General features: G+C 39.6%; 1 protein-coding gene and 1 non-coding gene across 2 annotated transcripts in view; both read right to left on the bottom strand.

The window, feature by feature from the left end:
- Positions 1-685: 685 nt before the first annotated feature.
- LOC109038711 (uncharacterized) overlaps positions 686-18,784 on the bottom strand; it is a 48,428-nt gene continuing 30,329 nt past the window's right edge. The window contains exons 2-6 of the mRNA XM_019053882.2: positions 12,977-13,305; positions 11,789-11,942; positions 8,269-8,438; positions 4,551-4,799; positions 686-3,265 (exon numbers count right to left, since the gene is read on the bottom strand). Coding sequence (XP_018909427.2) covers positions 3,047-3,265; positions 4,551-4,799; positions 8,269-8,438; positions 11,789-11,942; positions 12,977-13,305 — 1,121 coding nt within the window. The 3' untranslated portion in view covers positions 686-3,046. The remainder of the gene's footprint in view (positions 3,266-4,550; positions 4,800-8,268; positions 8,439-11,788; positions 11,943-12,976; positions 13,306-18,784) is intronic.
- On the bottom strand, positions 14,707-14,780 carry TRNAN-GUU (transfer RNA asparagine (anticodon GUU)). The gene has a single exon. It is a non-coding gene; the product is annotated as a tRNA-Asn (tRNA).

The raw sequence follows: 18,784 nt of genomic DNA, 5'->3' as shown, positions 1-18,784 counted from the left end.
TAATTCTGTTCGTAGAGACTAGACTGATAATATGAATTCGAAATACATTTCTGTGATCGAATAAAAAAAAATTGTTTTTATTACTATACCCCCGACAAGCAATTCCTCCTTTTCAGAAGACTAGATACTGTGCGTTTTTTCAACGTATCATTTTCACATAGATATGTCCTCATTTTTTATGTTTCATTTTTAGGTCCAAAAAAAGTTATATTGCTCTTGGCACTTTGACGAAGTATTTCAACTAGGTACCTTGAAATTGTGGATGAGTCAGTTGCGCTTGTCTTAGAATCGCGTGTTTTGATGCTTGGTTCTTTTCCATTAGCTATATCTAGCTCCATATCTCGGTCAATATTCAAGTAGAAAGTTGCTGTTTGGACAGATCTTATTATTTTTAGCAAATTTACCAGAATCAGGCAACAAAATACGATTCTGTGACCAGCGCAACTGACCCATTGAACCTTTTTAACAATCACATTAGCTCTGAAAATCTTATCAATTGCTTGGATTCTTTTTTGAATGTAACACTCTTTTTATAAGTGAAATTGTATTTTCAAACTTCGAGGGGACAGGCAGAGGGTATGGTATGTGTCGGCGACATCAGCGCAGAAAATTCTCTGGATCTTTAGAGGATTCGTACATTCTTGGTAACTTAAGTCTTGCAATGAAACACCAAAATAATGTCATCCACTTAAATTTTAATCATACTTTAAAAAAATGATTTAAAAATCCAAAAATAATACAACATATTTAATATGTTTAGAACAAAAACTTTCTATTTACACAACAAACCGTTAAAATTAAAAAAAACTGAAATCCAGTTACGTTAGCTGAAATGAAACTTGAAATTTCTACAGGGACAATTGTCCACAAGGGAATGAGACAAACGAAATCCCTGCGTTCATCTCAAACGTCGAACGAACGACTTCTTTCAAAATTTACCTACGACAGCAAAAGTTAGTGATAGGTTTCAAATAAGGTTAAAAGACAGCATAAGCCATGGAAAATACATCGAAATCTTAAAAATGAGTGTCACCGAATAATAAATTGGAAAAGAAGAGAATGAGAAATCTACTTCACTCTCATCTTTTTTTTCATCTCAAGTGATATCGCACAATCTCTGGATAATATCTCAATATCTATGGATGGTGTCTTAGTGATCTCATATAATGAGTATTTAAACGTATTTCTGCCAAAGAGAACTATGTGCATTATGAGCCCTGTTATGCATGTATTCTTATGGACCTCAGGGCTCATATCTCAATGCATATAGTTCCGTTTGGCAGAAATACGTCCATTTGTCATACAGAATTTTATCGACTCTAATATTTTAATTCTGGATTTCAGTTAGGTAGAGAAGGAACGCCAAAATAATGTTATTACAAAATTGAAAACACTTATTTACATATTCACAAGGTATTGCAGGATTACATCCTGTATCAGGGAAATATAACCAACCATGCGCAGCATGGACTAATAATTAAGATTAGTGCCAACTCAGGTTACAGGTCATAAATTCAGAAGAATTCGAAAAACTTAATTTTAGCCATGGAACTAACAATAAGTCTACAGTATAAGTATTAGTACATAGATGGTCGCGTTTAATGAATGCTAATTCCTTCTTCAAATCACATGATCGTTTGAGAGACGTGACTGAAGCAGTAAGAACTCGGCAATAATCTGGATTTCTCTACAATCTACATGTATTCTGTATGTATCTACAGATACATACAGCGAAACTGACCGTCGCAATTTCATCGTATTATTACCGCAGCATGTGAGTGGCGCATATTATTTCAGAGGGGAACGAAAAGGACGGAGGCTTGTACGCTCTTTTGTTGAAGAACGCGTTCTTCCGAGAAAGTACAAATCGCATCATGCCATATTCTGCAAAATAAATGCTCTTCAATGACATGTAGCGATTCCAAAACAAATATCCCTCAAGTCTAATTCAATTGCTTGAAGACCTGTGGAAAAACCAAAATTTACGGTACCACACATTTTGTAACTACAGAAGGGCCATTGACAATAGGTACTTAGCTGAATAACAATACAATTTATAAAGTCTCTGAAAATAGGATCCGTGGCAAATCAAAAATGGTCGTAAGTTCAAAAATTCAAAAGTTTGCCCTTACTTACAAAATAGTAAATTTACTCCGTCATGTGCGGAGCTACCAGTGACAAAGCAGGAGACCCTTCAGCGCGAACTGTTCAAAACCTGTCCATCAGACTATAGAAAGCAACACTCACACCCCGGATTACTGGATCGTGTGAGTAAAACCAATGATCCTCCAGGTTCTTCAATAACTGCGAAGAATGCGCCTTTCTAAATTATCCATTGATCAGGCAGGGCATAAAGGGACGGTCACGACAATCTGATGGTCCGGGCACACATTGCACATTTGGACATCGGACATTTTGTAACTAAAGAAGGACCACTAACAATACATACTTAACTGAGGAACAATACAACTTGTAACGTATTTGAAAATTAGGTCGTGGCAAATCAAAAATGGTCGTAAGTGCAAAAAAGCATCAATTTCCCCTACATATTTCTAAACCTGCTCCGACACGCCCGGGGCCAATTCATGAGATTGTAAGCACCAGTCATGGCAAGACGATCAATTTGTGACAAACAGGTTTGAACAACCTGATAGGAACCTGAGCCACTTGGAACCTGCCCATCAGGTTCATGTATGAATCTGCCTCCCTGATCAAGTGCGAGCGCTCGGCACATGACAAACAGGTTCAAAAAACCTGATAACAACCTGAGGCACTTAGAGCCTGTCCATCATATCGATCAGGTTAATCTACGAGATTTGCAGCTTGATCAGGGGCGAGCGCTCAGCACGTAACAAACAGGTTCAAACAACCTGATAACAACCTGAGGCACTTAGAGCCTGTCCATCATATCGATCAGGTTAACCTACGAGTTTCGCAGCTCGATTATATGCGAACGATCCATTCGTGATGGACAGGTTCGAACCTAAAAAATCAACTCGGGACCTCTGAAACCTGTCGATCAAGCCGAGTGACCTTCGTGGTGAATCTATGAGTCTGGCGGCTCTGTCGTGTACTCGTCGTGGGTGCCGACGATGAGGTCCCGCGTGGACAGGTTTTGACAACCACGGTACTTTTGTGACATTTCCAGCGCCGAGGGCGGGGGGTTCAGGTGACACGGCGCCCCCATCAGGGTCGTGTTCAGTAAGCCTGATTGTCGTCCGACGTACACCGAGTGGTCCGACTCGTTGAAAGCGTGGCGAGAACCCTGTAAACAGATGAGGAAAAATGATTAAAATTTGCAAATTTAGGCAAGGTGTACCATGACCTTCAAGCCCCATCTAGGTAAATGTCGCATCGTCAAGGAATGGCACATCGTTAAGAAATGGCCTATCCTTAGGAAATGGTGCATCGTTAGGAAATGACGCATCGTTAGGAAATGGCGCATCGTTGGAAAATGGCGCATCGTTGGGAAATGGCGCATCGTTATAGGAAATGGCGCATCGTTGGGAAATGGCGCATCGTTAGGAAATGGCGCTTTTAAGTTTACCTCCGAAAATGCGACCATTTCGGCATCCAGAAGCTGTTTTTGCCTAATCTGCGAAATGAAGGGGAACAATAATACCAGGTGAGATGCTGAGTGAAAAACAAGTGCTTTGCCTCGTATTCGCGGGTAGGTAAGAACAAACTCTATGCTCGATGGAATAGACGCATCCCCACGAATTGACTTGCTAATTCTATGATTTGGACAAACTTTAAGGTACGCCCGGATGTAATTCAAAATTTTTAAAACTGGCAAGTTATTTTCTTTTGTATTTAATATTTTTTGCAGTGATGTGACATTGTAATCTCTTCCAAGGGCCCATTACCAAAGATTCACCACTAAATTTCACTTCAGGTCTCCGAAAAGTTGTCCTTTCTATCAGATTCTCAGAGCCAATAGGTACCTTGAATACGACGATAGGGCTCTGAACGATGGGCTCTTGAGGTATACGGTTTTGGCTCTCGAGCACTGATATGATTCAATTTGTCAAGGATCTGCTTGAACCTCCCTTAATCACAATGTAAACCATAATAGGGCGTATTTCTGCCAAACATAACTATGTGCATTAGTACATGAGCCTTGAGACCCATGAGAATGCATATCGACGGTGAAAGTCGGCAATCACATAACTCGGTTTGCGACGTCGCAGACTTCCTTTTATAATTTATTTTTTAAACGGAAAACTACTCAACGGCAATTCTTTAAAACTGCGGTGATTTTTCTTCTCTGTGCGAAGAAAATTCTGCAAAAACTTCAAGGAATGATGTCAATTTGTTCTCTTTTAAAAAAATAACATAGAGGCGGAGATTTTCAGACACCGCAAACGAGTTATGTGATTGCCGACTTGCACCGTCGATATGCATAATCGGGCTCACGTTATAGTGCACATAGTTCCGTTTGGCAAAAATACGTCTAATAGGATCTGCCATGGTAAAGCACGGCTAGGAATACGACCCAAAATTTCATTTATTGTCCCGCAGCCATCGGTATGTTAGGTATAACTACTTGCCTTGATGAGTTGGTGGAGGCAGGTGTGTTCGTGGGTGGAGTGAGCGAAATGGTGGGTGAGCTGATCCCTGCGGGAGGGTGAGTTGGCGGCGACGATGACGACGTTGTTAAGACTCGTCAAATGTTGCGTGGCCGCTGAAACCAGCTCCGCGCTGAAACTCTGGTCGGCCACCACCACCACTCTTCGCGCCGAGCAGCCCTGGATGTCCCGCAGGAACTCCCGCACCGTGTATGTCTCTGTTTCGTCGTACTGAAACCAAAACCAAATCCCTATCTTTAGTAAGCCTTTCAAGTAAAAATATGAGTATTCCTACACTCTAGCGAGATACGTGCTGAGAAGATCCGATCCGATCCTCTCTATTGTCGTACTAAGGAGTAACACTGCATGAACCTTTAGGCGTTGCCAAATTTTCTTTGATAAAATAGAAATTATTTACATTTTTAAACCAATTTTCCGGATATTTTTTTCGCAAATTTACCGGAAGTTCCTAAACATTTCGAGGAAAAATATTTATAACTTTCCTCAAAAATAAACATTTTATCGAAGGAAATTTGGCAACTTTAAATGTTCATTTGACGTTTTTCCATAGCGCAAAGCAGTATAGTCGACATGAAATTCTGATGGCCAAAATGTGAAACCACTTATCTCCATTGCGGTGTTTCATAGTTTTCGCTCCTTTTACTTTATCGGGGGGGGGGGGGGGGGAGCTAAATTTTTCGCTTGAAATACAGAATGTTTTGCTAACAGAGAATAAAAATCAAAGAAGTTTTCAAGAAATTACGGTAAATTAAAAATTGAGAAGAAGTCTGCAATGTCGAAGATGGAGATACGTGATTTCGCACTCTGGCCATCAATGTAGTTTACATGTAATACATACTATCCCTGGTAAAAATTGGCAGTAGAATCTGTGTTCAAAAATACCATAGACCTGCGGCCGGCTGTTAGATTTCCAATAGCTTTCTGTAGCCGGTTGGACAATTTCTTATAGCCTTTTATAGCCGATGGCAATTAAGCAAGAGTCAGACGATAAAGTTTATGCTAAACGTTACAAAATACGGATACTGGGACTGAGTTAGTTTTTGGACTACGGCTCTCTTTTTGTGCCGTAGTATCTTGATTTATTTTGTGAGGAAAGCTCCGCACTTCTGGTGGATGGCTGCCATTCCTAATATATTAGAGCTCCCTCAGTTTCGTATGATACTGTGCAATACCTCTGGTGTGAAATAGTTGCTTCAAGCGCCGTGGCACGCTTCGGTGGGGCAGGCGGGCGCCAGCGCGAAACGCGCATTGGCGCCCACAAACCTAACAGGGATACTTCACGCGTTGCGCAATGCGTGAAGTATCCCTGTTAGGTTTGTAGGCGCCAGTGCGTCGCCGCTCCGCTTTGTGTAGGGCTCTGATATTTAATCTGGTGGAGTCAGCGTTATTCAACTCATGATTTTGAAATGTTTGCACATCCTGTATGGATTATTCTCGTTTTAATTGATGCATGAAAAAAATATGTATTGAAGGAAAATATGTATAACGTGTGTTTTGTAATTATTAAGGTGGTTCCGTATCAAACTTAATGATTTCCTAAGCACACGAATTTCTACACAATTTCTTAAAGTCTTTTATAATCGATGGCGAAAAAGCAACAGCCAGGCGATAAAATGTAAAGCCCGGCTATAGGAACTATAGCCCAGCTGCATAATTTTTTATCGCTTCGTATAGCCCGGCCGTATGATTTTCTCCGCATTCTACAGCCAGCTATATGATTTTCTGTAGCCTTCTTTAGCCGGCTTTGAGAATTCCTATGGTATTTTGAAACGCAGCTCTTATCGCCAATTTTTACCAGGGATGGGGAATGGGCCATTCGAGGTTGTATTTGTATGGCTGGGAAAATGGCAACAAGAGCGATGCAGAAAAGTAAACACATCGTATCAATCGATTTGATAAAACAAGTTTCTGAGAAATTAAATTGAAAAATGAACATTCAAAGCCTGATGAGTGCGATCAGACCCTGCTCACTGTTCATATTGAACAACCGTTTCTTTCATTTGAGGAACCCTATGTGTCGCAAGAATAAGCCGAAAATTTAGCAAACATTTTTCAACGAAAAGTTTATGAAGCGGTAGCATTCAATTTTTTTTCCTACACTGACAAACACCGTGCTCATCCTTAGAAATATACCTGGTGGCGCTTAGCAGGTTTTGAAATTTCACTCTTTAATATTATAATAGTAAAATGCTCTTCCTTTTTTTATACATTTTATTAATAAATCTCAATAAAAATGGCGTGAAATGGAACATTAACAATATTTCTAAAAAATAATTAAAATTAAATAAAGATATTAAAAAAAGTAAGAGTACAGAAAATTCCTTCTAAGATACTGGAAAAGACAAAGTTTCCCAGCTTTCATCGATTAAAATTAGAGGCGTGCACGTATTTCCTTCAATTTCGAGCAATGCAACACGCACTACTGTCATGTAATTTCATCCTAACCTGGATTAAGGCGTTTTTAAACGAGCGTCTTTCAGCTTCCTCTGCATGACGATACGCCTTCAATGCAAGTAACAGTTCTGATGAAATCACAATAGAATCTTCGTTGAACTGTTTGAATCGATTTAAATCGCCGGTCTTTTTATTCCCAACCGACAACACGAGGGGGGAACAGGAGCATTCTAATAAAAACGATATTAAATCTTGTGCGCTGGGACAGGTATTAGAATAACGATTTTTCGATGACGACGTAAAGTTTAAATTAATTTCACAAAGCCGCGCGGATATCTTCAAAAACTAAGTTTTTATAGCTTCAAAGTTGAGGCCCTCTAAACTCCAAAATTACGCGACAGTATTGCGGAGATTGTCAAACTTTTTCTTGTTTTCCTACACGACGCGGAAAACGATGGGGCTGAAACATTAATACGAGGCGATGAAAATCCGAATCAAAATGAAGTATGGTTGTTAATTTTAAAACCGCGCCGCACATAAATATTTCCCCAATTCCCCCTAATTTGAATATTAGGTATTCGCTCCTATTTTTTCTCGGCTTTCAAGCTTTTCCGCCGTATTTCTCACATTGGCAGAATTTTCTTAGGCGGCGTTAGTCGATGTGAAAGGATATAACTCTCCTTTCCCACCCCATCGGTCGACCTTGTCGCTGCTCATCGTGCTAAGGAAAAATGTCTTAAGAACATTAGAATGTTGCCAAATTTTCCGAGATAAAATTTTATAATGTTTGATGAAAGTTATGTACAAGTTTCCTTGAAATTTTCATGTACAGATACATTACGAATAAAATTCTCTGGAACACAGAGAGAAAAACATTGACCCATTTTCCAAGGAAATTCCTACTATTATTCCCACTATACTGCACAGGGCCAGCTTAGCGGCCAGGCATCCTAAGTTCTCGCAGGGAAAAGGGCCTGCGCATTGCAGGTTGTGTACTTTGCGGATTGAAGGCGGTTCAACCAGAGTGAACTTCCGAGCGCTGTTTTTTTTTTTATCAGTACGGCATAACTTTACCTCTTTGATCAACCCGAAACGACTTTTGCCTTCGCATAGTAAAAATGATTGTATACCTCTTTTTTTTTGCTGAGCATAAAATATATTGTAAATGGAGAAGTTCCGTGCGCGATATGCCAATTTTCCTGAAGAATTAGCCGATTTTTCATATTGTCCTACAGGAGAGTATGTTTAATTAAATACATTATGGCATAACAGATTCCGTGTTTACCTTGCCGTTTCCATCTGAGTCCCACAGGAGCGAGGCGCCGTCGGGTCTTGCTGGGCTATGCAGATATATGACGAGAGAGTCGGCGCAGTATTCCGTTTCACAGACGGTCCGCAGGTGGTATCGCAGAGCTAGCTTCAACGCTGAGGAATACACGGTCACGTCCAGTCCCTCTGAAAAGTCAAAGATTCACATGAAGGAAGGGTTGTTTTGGCAGTGATGTTGAAAGAAGAAGTTTCATAACGTGGGAAATAAGAAAGAGTTTCTGTAGTAAAGAAAGTGCGAGCCGAAAAAATTCAATAAGACGTTTGCATTCTTGACGTACCTACACATACGGAGGATTAAACTTCATGCGTGGGACTCGATGTTTAGGTCATTTGGATTTCTGAAGTTTTCAGATAGTGCATCCGAAAACTGCATTGCTCGTTTCACGTATCTTAAGAAATCGGCACTTGAGTTGAAACTTTTCAAGGATCAACCTAAGCACCGTATAGTAATTCAGATGTATGACCCAAAATTCGGCAGCTGTATACCTTAAGTTTCCACACGCGCGATCCGAAAGATGCAAAGATCCATATGACCTGAACTTTGCATCTCATACACGAAGTTTTTTTTCCTCCGCACGTGCAAGGGTCTATGCTGAACCTTACTTTATCTATTTTATTTTATCTGACAGGAGAAACCCAGTGTGTACTCTTTGATGGGGGCCTGTCCCCTGGAATATTTTGAGCCAGTCCGTCCCCAAAATCATGCAGCAGCGGTTCCCAACCGGTGGTCCGCGAAGGCCCACCGAAAAAAAGTCGAATTAAAATATTATAAGACCAAAAAAAAGGTCGTTCAATTTTGTTGGTGATCAGCGGCCTCTTCTCTCGGCAAAAAGGTGGTCCGCGACAAAGAAAGGTTGGGAACCGCTGTTATAAAGTGAGTTTTTGAATTTTTGTACAGTATGAATCGGAATTTAAGTAAGCGTGGACAAGTATGAGGATCCAAAATTATATGCTGGTGCAGTTGCGCTTCTCAACCTATTTAGGGGGACAACTTCTTACTGCGCCATATTGTAGTAAGGAAAACCATAGGATCCGTGAGTCCAATCGAGAATTCGAAAAATTTTCCCGCTCTTTTTCCTTCTTTTAAAGTGGCGGGAACTTTGAGGCACAGGTGCCAGGCGCCATGGCGCCCGGCCTTGCGACCCTGGCGCCGCGAGCGGCCGCGCGTTTTATTTTCTTCTTTTTTCATCTGTTAAGACGATCCTGCCTCATATGCCGACACGAGTCATTTTATACTTCTCTCCTATTCTCGAGAGTGAAAAAATCCATCTAGGTTTTTTTCTTATTTTTATTTTTTTTATTTTATTTCATACTGCTTCTGGTTTTCAATAATAAACGTTTAACGGAAAGGATGAGGGGTGAAGGGGGGAGAGAAAAAATCCCTACACGTGCACCTGTCCCCTTGCTCTCCCTGGATCCCGGTAAACTGAGTAGATCCAAGGGGGAAGAGCTGACTCGGGATTCGGTTTGGTTCAAAAGAGCAGAGTTACGGGATAAGACACCCAACTTCATTTTTTCAAGATCCACGATATGCCTTCATTCGCGCATATTTTGTGGGTCACGAGTCGATACAGATAGGACCTTCTGCCTGGCCCAGTCCGAATGAAGGAATTTGATCCGTGGCTAATTGAATACATATGGGGAGGGGGTGGGGCGCGGGGTGGTTAGCTTAAAAATTCCGAAAAGGGGCTGATGTCGGCTCCACAGAGGACTGAAACCGTAAGTTGATACTTGGACACTTGAGTCCGCCTGAGGGATTCGATTGTTACCTTGCGTTCGAAATCGTTATCGAATGTAAAATTGGACGACGTTTTGCAATGAGGAACTAACTATTCCTTGCTCAATTTAGAAACAACGTGTGTGCCTTTTTTCCTTATACAGACAGGTGCATATACATGAACAAGCGAGAAATAATAGTTCCTAATTGCAAAATGTAGTCTACTTTTGCAAATATGTATCGATCGAGATCAATCGATAGCGCTTCGAGGATCGACCTGTGTTGTCGTGCTAAGGAAGAACGCCGTATGAACATTCGAGAGTTGTCAAATTTCTATCGATAAAATGGTCATGCTCCGGACCTTTATGATAAGTTTACTTTTTACTTATCATACGTTCACTTTAATTTATATCTTTAATCTTTTATTATTAATACTAGTCGATAGATACCTGTAGATTGTATAAGGTATTGGCGACAATGTAATTTCTCAATAAATTCTTCAAAAAAAAAAAAAAATGGTCATTTTTTAGGAAAGTTGTGAATATTTCCCCTTGAAAATTTTAAGACTTTTCGGTGAAATTGCGAGCAAACTTCTCTGAAAAATTGGAATAAAAAATTCACAAGTTTACTAAGAAATTCGTGTTTTATCAAGGGAAATTTGGCAACGCCTGAAGGTTCATACGGCGTTCTTCCTTAGCACGGCAGTGCTGGACCAGACTCAAGCGAAAACTCATACAGATCAGCGCACCTTGCCCTGCTACCGGTATTATCCATGATTGTTCGGTGAAGAATCTTCCCTCGACAGGTTTTTTTCCTCCATGGAGGAAAAATAAATTAATAAATTAAACCCAGGAGTCAAGACATTGATCTTGACAGCGTAACCCTGCGTAACAATTAGCTACCGGTTTTGGACGTCGATTACTTGATCCGAAGTCACTGTCAGAAATTATTGGTCCGACACGACCCTCGTTCGAGCGAATATAGGTATGTGTGTGTGAATATTTGTATATGTGTACGTGAATTTAAGATATATGATACCCTTCAATATACACCGTGCCGACAGGAGGGCACGGAAACCTGGAGTGTGGTGGGCAAAATCTATTCCATATTCCTGAGGGTCGGTTATCGAATGAACTTGATCGGTAAATCCCTATCTTGGCAATGTTATCTATCGATCAAGGTCATTCGATAACGATTCGAAAATCGACCAGCTGGAGCCCGGCAATGGTGAATCCACGAATTTTACGATATCGATGGCAAAAGTGCGATACCACGTATCTTCGTTTGCGACGTTGCGGAATTCCTATCATACTTTATTTTCTCTGGGGAAAACTAATAATCTTAATAACTTGAAAACTTCCATACTTTTTGTCCGTTTGCAAAAAGTCCTGTATGAATTTCAAGCAGTATTGTTGGCTTGTCTCTCTTGAAAACGATAAAACAAGAGCGGAATTTTTGAAACAGCATAGGAGAAACGTGGTTTCGCACTTTACCCATCGATATATTGGTAGTTTATGGAAAAAAGGATGTAACTTGCATACTTGTATTTGGATGTCTCATGCTCCAAACGCTGTCCAATTTGGAAACAATGGTAATTCCGTTTTATTGCCGAAAAGATTGTATTATGGTCTCACGCATCATTTACTATTTTTGTTGAGTTAATTTCTTTTTCTTTTTTTTTTACTTAATTTTTAAGTCAGATTTTTGAGGAAAGGTACATGTAGAAGTAAAATTGAAGATTGGGTCTAAGTGTTCTTACCCATCTCATCATGGTTCATTCCATTTGCGAAAAATATCTTGATGTTGCTTTCGAGAAACCCATTTTTACGAAGCATATCATTCATTTTGAAAATGTTGCGCAAACTGCCTTCGTCGCCAAGCTGCCGATTCCAACCTCCAGACAGTAGCACCGCCTGAAAACGAAAATTTAATATTGAAAATTCATCAAAAATTAATTTGATGCGATGGACCGAATGGTCCCTTTTGGGCACCGCACACCAAGGTGTTTTTTTTCTTCATTTAAAATAGTAAACTGGTTAATAAATAACAAAAAAAAAAAAAAGGAAATCTACAGTATGAAATTTTTCAAGTGTCAAAACCTCTGCTTTTTCCATCAGTTCTCTGCTCGAGTATGTAGCTCGCACATTTCACGGAATAATATATTTAATGTATTCGGTGAAACACACCAATTCTCTACAAGAAAGTCTGAAGATGGTCGCCTTAGAATTAATATTATAGTGGTTTGTTAGCACGAACTGAACCAGTTATTTAAATATTCCCAACGCTGATGTTTCGTGTGAATTGAATTTGCATGCAAAGTTGCCCACACCCCATATGAAGGCGTTTTAAGGATAGAGAACGGGCAGTGACTAGACCAGACCGAGGTGAACCGAGGGGTACATTGATATCATCATTGCTTCACACTTTCATGATGTGAATTCCTTCCTCCACAATTACTCGAGGCATCTTAATATGGTGCATGTTTATTTAAGTGAAAAGGGAACCTTTTGCATACGAGAAATTTTTCACAGGGTTAAAAAATCGACTTTGAAAATTATGTAGAAAAAAACCCTCTAGAAATAATTATCGAACAAATAAATTATGAGCACTTCATTTCATCCTTTAAAAAAGCGAAGAAAACTACCCAGGAAATGAAAAGAAAAATATTCTCGAGTGTTCCAACAATTCGGATTTTATCAGAGTAAACTGGTTAAGTCCGAAAGTTCATTGGGCGTTTTACCCTAGAACATGCACTAAGGTTCCTCTACCCGAAGGTGGTCACATATTACGTAATAAGGAGCTACTATTTCCGGCTGATTTTCGAGCCATCAGTTTTTTTTATGCAGATTGGTGCCTTTACTAATAAAAATTTTAAAATATCATAGTTCCATACTGCAAAATCTAGTTCATATATTTCATTGATTGATTTTTTTTTCTCTACACTTACGTGATCGCAAGTTTGCATGAAAGGACACCGCGTGCGGACGTAGCTGGTGGTGTCACACTTGTTGGTGTTGAGCAGAAGGGGGTCGCACTGCATGTGGTTGGTCAAGGAACGGGCACGAAGACCCGGACAACTGGGTTCGAACCCCGTCATGTTGGACTGACATTCGAGGAGGTCCTGATTCTGGTGGGCCGGCTCAGAGGCAACATGGACCAGAGGTAGATACATCAGCTCACAGTTGTGGTTGCTGTGGGACATACGCCTTCTCAAGGACTGGCGGTTCCGGTTGTTGCATTTATGCTTCTTCGCCAGGTACAAACAGTCCCCGTTATCTGCGAGACAAAAAGCAAATACATACAATATTAATTTCACGTAGAAAACTTTTTTTTTTGGAGGGATAATGGAGCGATATGCATCAGCACCATCAAGTGAGGCTCAACATGGCTGATTGGTGGACAACATAATACTTAAAACCTCTGATAGCTGATTACTGCTGTTGGGAGAATGCTTTTTTGCCTATCTCGTAAATTGAAGGCAACATAGCAATGTGCCTCGTCTCCAAATCTTGTTCCTGGATGTCGATGAACTGGCCCTTACATTTCGCGCACGATTAAGTGTTAGGGGAAATTTCAATGAAATTTTACAAAGTTCCATTAAAATTGGCGTAGAGTTTCAATTTTTTGAAATGTTACGAGAAAATTTCATGAAATTTCGGTTGAAATTTCACCTGGAATTTTCAGATTCTACTTTTTCATGGAAATTTCAGATTTTTGTTTTTCATGGAAATTTTAGATTCTAATTTTTCATAGAAATTTCAGATTCTATTTTTTATGAAAATTTTCATATTAGTGTTTTTACCATCTCTTCTTGTATCAGGAAAAACCACTATCTGCGTTACTGCAGGTTACGATCGGGGAGGAAGCTAAAATATGCAGAAAAATTTAGATGGATCAATAGATTTTGGAGGGACAAGTAAAATACGTTTACATGGATAGAATTCACGTAATGAGAGGGGTGGGTAAAAAGTATGATACGCAAGCAACAGTGAATTATGCAGGAAAATACGTTAACATTCCCCATGAACATCCCTTTGAATTAATTAAAAAAATTGATCAATTGGAATAGCTTTAATACTTGTATTTTGTTTCTTTTTCTTATTTTATGAACTCGAAATATCATTAAATAATGGACTAGGAATTTAATTTATATTTAAAAAAAAAGAACGGAATAAAAAAATATAACCTGTAATTTCCTGTGAGAACTCAGAGTAATATTGTACAAGATATTATATTTTATACGCAATCCTTGAGTTTATTTAGGCACTTTTATTATCATTGATATTAATGCATGCGAGAAGAAAGTATAAATAGGGTTATTTAATAATAATAAACAAAAATACGCCTAATAGCTGAAATACTCCCCAGCTATTAAACGTTTAACTTTAAGATTGGATAAATCTTTTAAGTTAATATTAAGTATGAGATAATTTCTGTTTTGAAAATGTAAATACGTGAATCCTGTTTAAAGGGAAAAATCTTCTCATTTCCAAAGTACGCGATGCCTTTAAATTGCTGTGTGAGGTGATATTTCACTTTCAGCGAGTTTCACTTACATTAGTCGATTATATCAATTTTTACCCCTAATTACGAGAAATAAAGGGAGTCCGGTTAGTTAAACCTCGAGAGAATAAAAGAGCATTATGAAGATACGTAAAACACAGTATAAAAGGATAGCGCCCCCGGGTGGGCTCGAACCACCAACCTTTCGGTTAACAGCCGAACGCGCTAGCCGATTGCGCCACGGAGGCCGGTGAGAGAAGGCGAGAAAATTTAACCTCATGAGCAGTTGGCGCTCTCCCACCAACAGGTGCCGATACTGCTTTCAAGCGCAGCGGTTGTGAGATTCGTTTACGGCTCTAATGTGTGAAGCGCGGAAAACGCATTTTCTTTCCTATTTAATAATGCGAGGATTTACAATTTTTATTTAATATAATTTCAGTTGAATTAGGAGAAAATTGAAATTAGATACCTATATTCCACATTTTTCTCATACTTAAAACTTCATAAATAGGTGCGTGCCTTAAAAATAAGAGGGTCGGAGGTTTCTTATCGATGGCGAAAATCTCCGGTTATGTCACGGAGTTTTTTTTCGTAGGAAATATTCCTCGAAATTATATGTGAATATTCTTGAATTTGCGAGGAAAATTATTCTTCACGTAGGACGTAGTAGGAAGCAATTATTATCGCTGACTGGAAATAATTAAATGACAAGATAACACTACGAGGAAATCGCCCTAAGGGGATAGGTATTGGAATATCATGATCGGCTATCTCCGAAATAGTACCACCAAAAAAATGTAATTATAATTATGCCGGTCTAATTGGTAGATAGGTCTGCGTTCTGCGAAGGATAGGTGAGTTAAAAAGACGGACAGGAAAAATAACTGTGCAAAAATCATTTTTTAATAAAAATTTCCTGTGAACAATGTTTACATCTTGAGAAAAAACGTTTAACTAGTGCGTAATGGCAGCTCGTTCAGGAAAGCCACTGCTGCGTAGCGTAAACTGCGTACAGCACAGTGTTACGTCGCGTCGCGATATAGCTGCGCATAAAGCGCCTTCAAATACGCTAGATACAAATTTTCCTGCATGCTTGAATTTTGTTCATTCAAAGAGCTCCGCTCCGTATTCCAGCAATTCCAGCCTCCCTCTCCCTCCTGCTGGTGGATACATCCTCTGCTTCAGAACATTATTGCCTGTTCAACGATGAAAGGAAACGGTGTTTTTCCCCCCGTTTTACTTTTAATCTATATTTTAAGCTTTAGATATTGCCTAGCTTAAAATGTTTTTACTTAATATATGTAAAATGCGTATGCCCTTTTTGAGCGACATCAAATTCAAATGTGACTATAAAATACCCAACTCAAAAACAAGTATTGAACTTACGTACTCAAAAAATGGCTCAACTTAATCATCGATTTGATATAAAGATTTATTTTCTCTCAAGACAAAAGTTACTTCACTTGTTTAATTCAAAAAGTTTCCTTTTTTTTCTCGTTGGCTATTAAAGTTAGAAGTCCTTTTTTTTTCGGTTCGTCCTCGAAATGTGGCGGTTCAAATTGATGTGAACACTCTCCTGAACGACGCAATGATGACTAAAGTCGAAAGATGCGAATCTGCAATTACGACATCGCAAATCTTCGTCCACATTAATTTTTTCAACCGAAATTCGCAATTTTCTGTGAATTTTCCTCGCTTGTTTAAAAGTATTCTCAGAAAATTTCAAGGAATATATTTTTATTCACATTTCTCTACAGTTTTCTTACGTGTAGTAAGCAATGTTATTGAAATTTAATTATGACCTTTTACTTGAAATTTACATTCCCTAACGTTAAGAAATTCCGAGTTCAAATTTTGCTGTCATAGAACTGAGCGAGACTTCACAGCTATGAGCAGTGATCGGTCCGTCCAGAAAAAAATAAACAGTTGCACAACATCAGCAACTTTGCGGTGCACTTGTCGTCCTCAACAAAGCCAAACATGGGGTCTTTCACGGCGTTCTTGGGGTTAACTTTTATCCACGGCTAAAAATAAAAAAAAATAAAAGAAGAAAAAAAAAACATCCTCGAAGATTCACATCCTCCGCAGTCCACACGTCAAGCGCGCACGCTTACTTCCTTTGAAAGGCACCGCTCGCTATCTCTAGGAGGCTTTTTTTTCGGGGCATCTCGTGTCACGGAGAGGAAAAATGACCGAAAAACTTTGATGTATCCCCAATAAAATATCGTGAGTGCACAAAAATGCCGTTGAAAAAACACTTGAGTTGTCAGAGATTAGGAGTTAAAATTCTGTCGGCGAGATTAAAGGACCGTGCGTGAGTGTCGTCAGCAACGTTGTCGGATTTAAAGGAGATTTCGAATTTTTCATAATGGCGCGAATCTTTCCGAAACGCCAATAAAACAACAGCTTGGCTTCAACCCATAGCTTCGGGTGAATCTGGAGCAAGCAAAATTAAGTTAGCGAGTAAATTTTTCTGAAAGACTTAAAATTATTGGCAAAATGGGATCCTCCAGATCAGCGATCCGATCACTGAAATGATAGACAAACAAAGCTATAGATATAGAAGACAATAGAAAAATGGAGCTATTCTATTGGTTGAAATTGGTGGTCTTTTTTACTGTGTGTCTATTACTTACCCCATTTGTTGATTGTAACCATATCCATGCCCACCGATAGGATCGTTCCATGTTCTCTCAGTCCTTTTCGTTTGTGGCTTCGTCTATCATTGTCAATAATCAGACCGCTGGAGATACATTTAAGCCGTATATATTTTCAAAAAATCTCATTTATAGATTCTGAGTTTAAGCTGAAAGTGTCGAGACGCGAAAATAGCCTTTTAATTCGACGCATCGAATGCAATATTTTGGGTTCGGATATTTCCTATCCTTTCCTTTGCGATATCTATGCGATCATTTGTGTACACTCATTTGAACATTATTATATTGTATTATTCAATTAATATATTCATGTTTGGCAAAATTTTAGTCCGCCTGTCTAAAATACACGGCAACACTGAGAGATATGAGAATCCTCAAGAAGTAATACAATTATTTCAGTATAGAGTTCATAAAATGCATCACGCTTTTCTCCCGATATTTCTCCTAAACCCTCCAACTTCATGACAGATCGATGACGCAAAGGCAAACCCATTCCAATGCCTTATGACGTCATTGATAAAACCACCCCTTCCTTATTTTATCCCGGTTAGGAATCTTCCTAGCCCTGAAAAATTACGCGATACCGAGAAATTCACAGTTATAAAATATCTCCTAATGAGGTCCATTGCCAAAGAAAATTACACGAGAACAGTCACACTTTAAGAGTTAATGGTAGTGTTCCTGGGTGCACAGGGCCGGATTAAGCGGGTGGCCACATGGGCAGCGGCCCATGGCGACAAATTTTGCAATTTTTTTAAATGTAACCATAAAGAAAAATCGGATTCAGAAAGGAAAAAAAAAAAAAAAAAAAATTATGAACGAGAAAAGGTGACAAAATCTCTCATTTCCTGAGAGTATATCTCTAATTTTGCCGTCCTTCTGTGATACAATAGACAGCACCTCTAATTAGTCAAGTTAAGACCAAGAGAGAAACCGAACGCGGAATTTGGCCTGGAACGGAGCAGCGCGGCGCAGAGAGCAATGATGACGAGAACGTGAGATGAAAAGGAGAAACCCTCGGCGCGGCGGTCGGCATGTAACACATTTTAGCGCCTACAAGACTGCATGAATACTTCACGCATTGCGCCAAAGACAATGCGGTCGCTGCGGTCAGCAGCGGGCAGCGTGAAACGCATAGCGCCTACAAGACTGCATGAATACTTCACGCATTGCGTCAAACACAGTGCGTGCAGCAGCGGTCGGCCCGAAACGCATAGCGCATGTAAGACTGTAGGAATGCTTCACGCATTGCGCCAAACACAGTGCGGTCAGCGCGGCGCGGCAGCGGAAGTTAAAATTATTAAACCACATTTATGTTTGTTCTTTCATAATTTTTTCGTTCATTTCTTATGAATGGAAGGCCTTGTCCATACAGAGATAGGTTTACGGATCTTAACTTTCGCGCCAAGTTCCGTGAACTTTTGCTAGTAGTGTTGACAGGGCTTTCGCAAAAAATGTGACCAACACGAGTAAACGCGTCTTATACACCCCTCCCCCTCCGGCACCTGATGGTTTTTATTGGTGTTTCAAAACGAATGAGAAGGGGGCGGCAAAATACAGGCAGCCCATTGGCGGCAAGTAAGTAAATGCGGCCC

Source organism: Bemisia tabaci, chromosome 6 (genome assembly GCF_918797505.1).
Source record: "Bemisia tabaci chromosome 6, PGI_BMITA_v3".
NCBI classification, from domain to species: Eukaryota; Metazoa; Arthropoda; class Insecta; order Hemiptera; family Aleyrodidae; genus Bemisia; species Bemisia tabaci.
The sequence above is the reverse complement of the archived record's forward strand: the minus strand, read 5'-3'. Positions and strand labels throughout refer to the sequence as shown.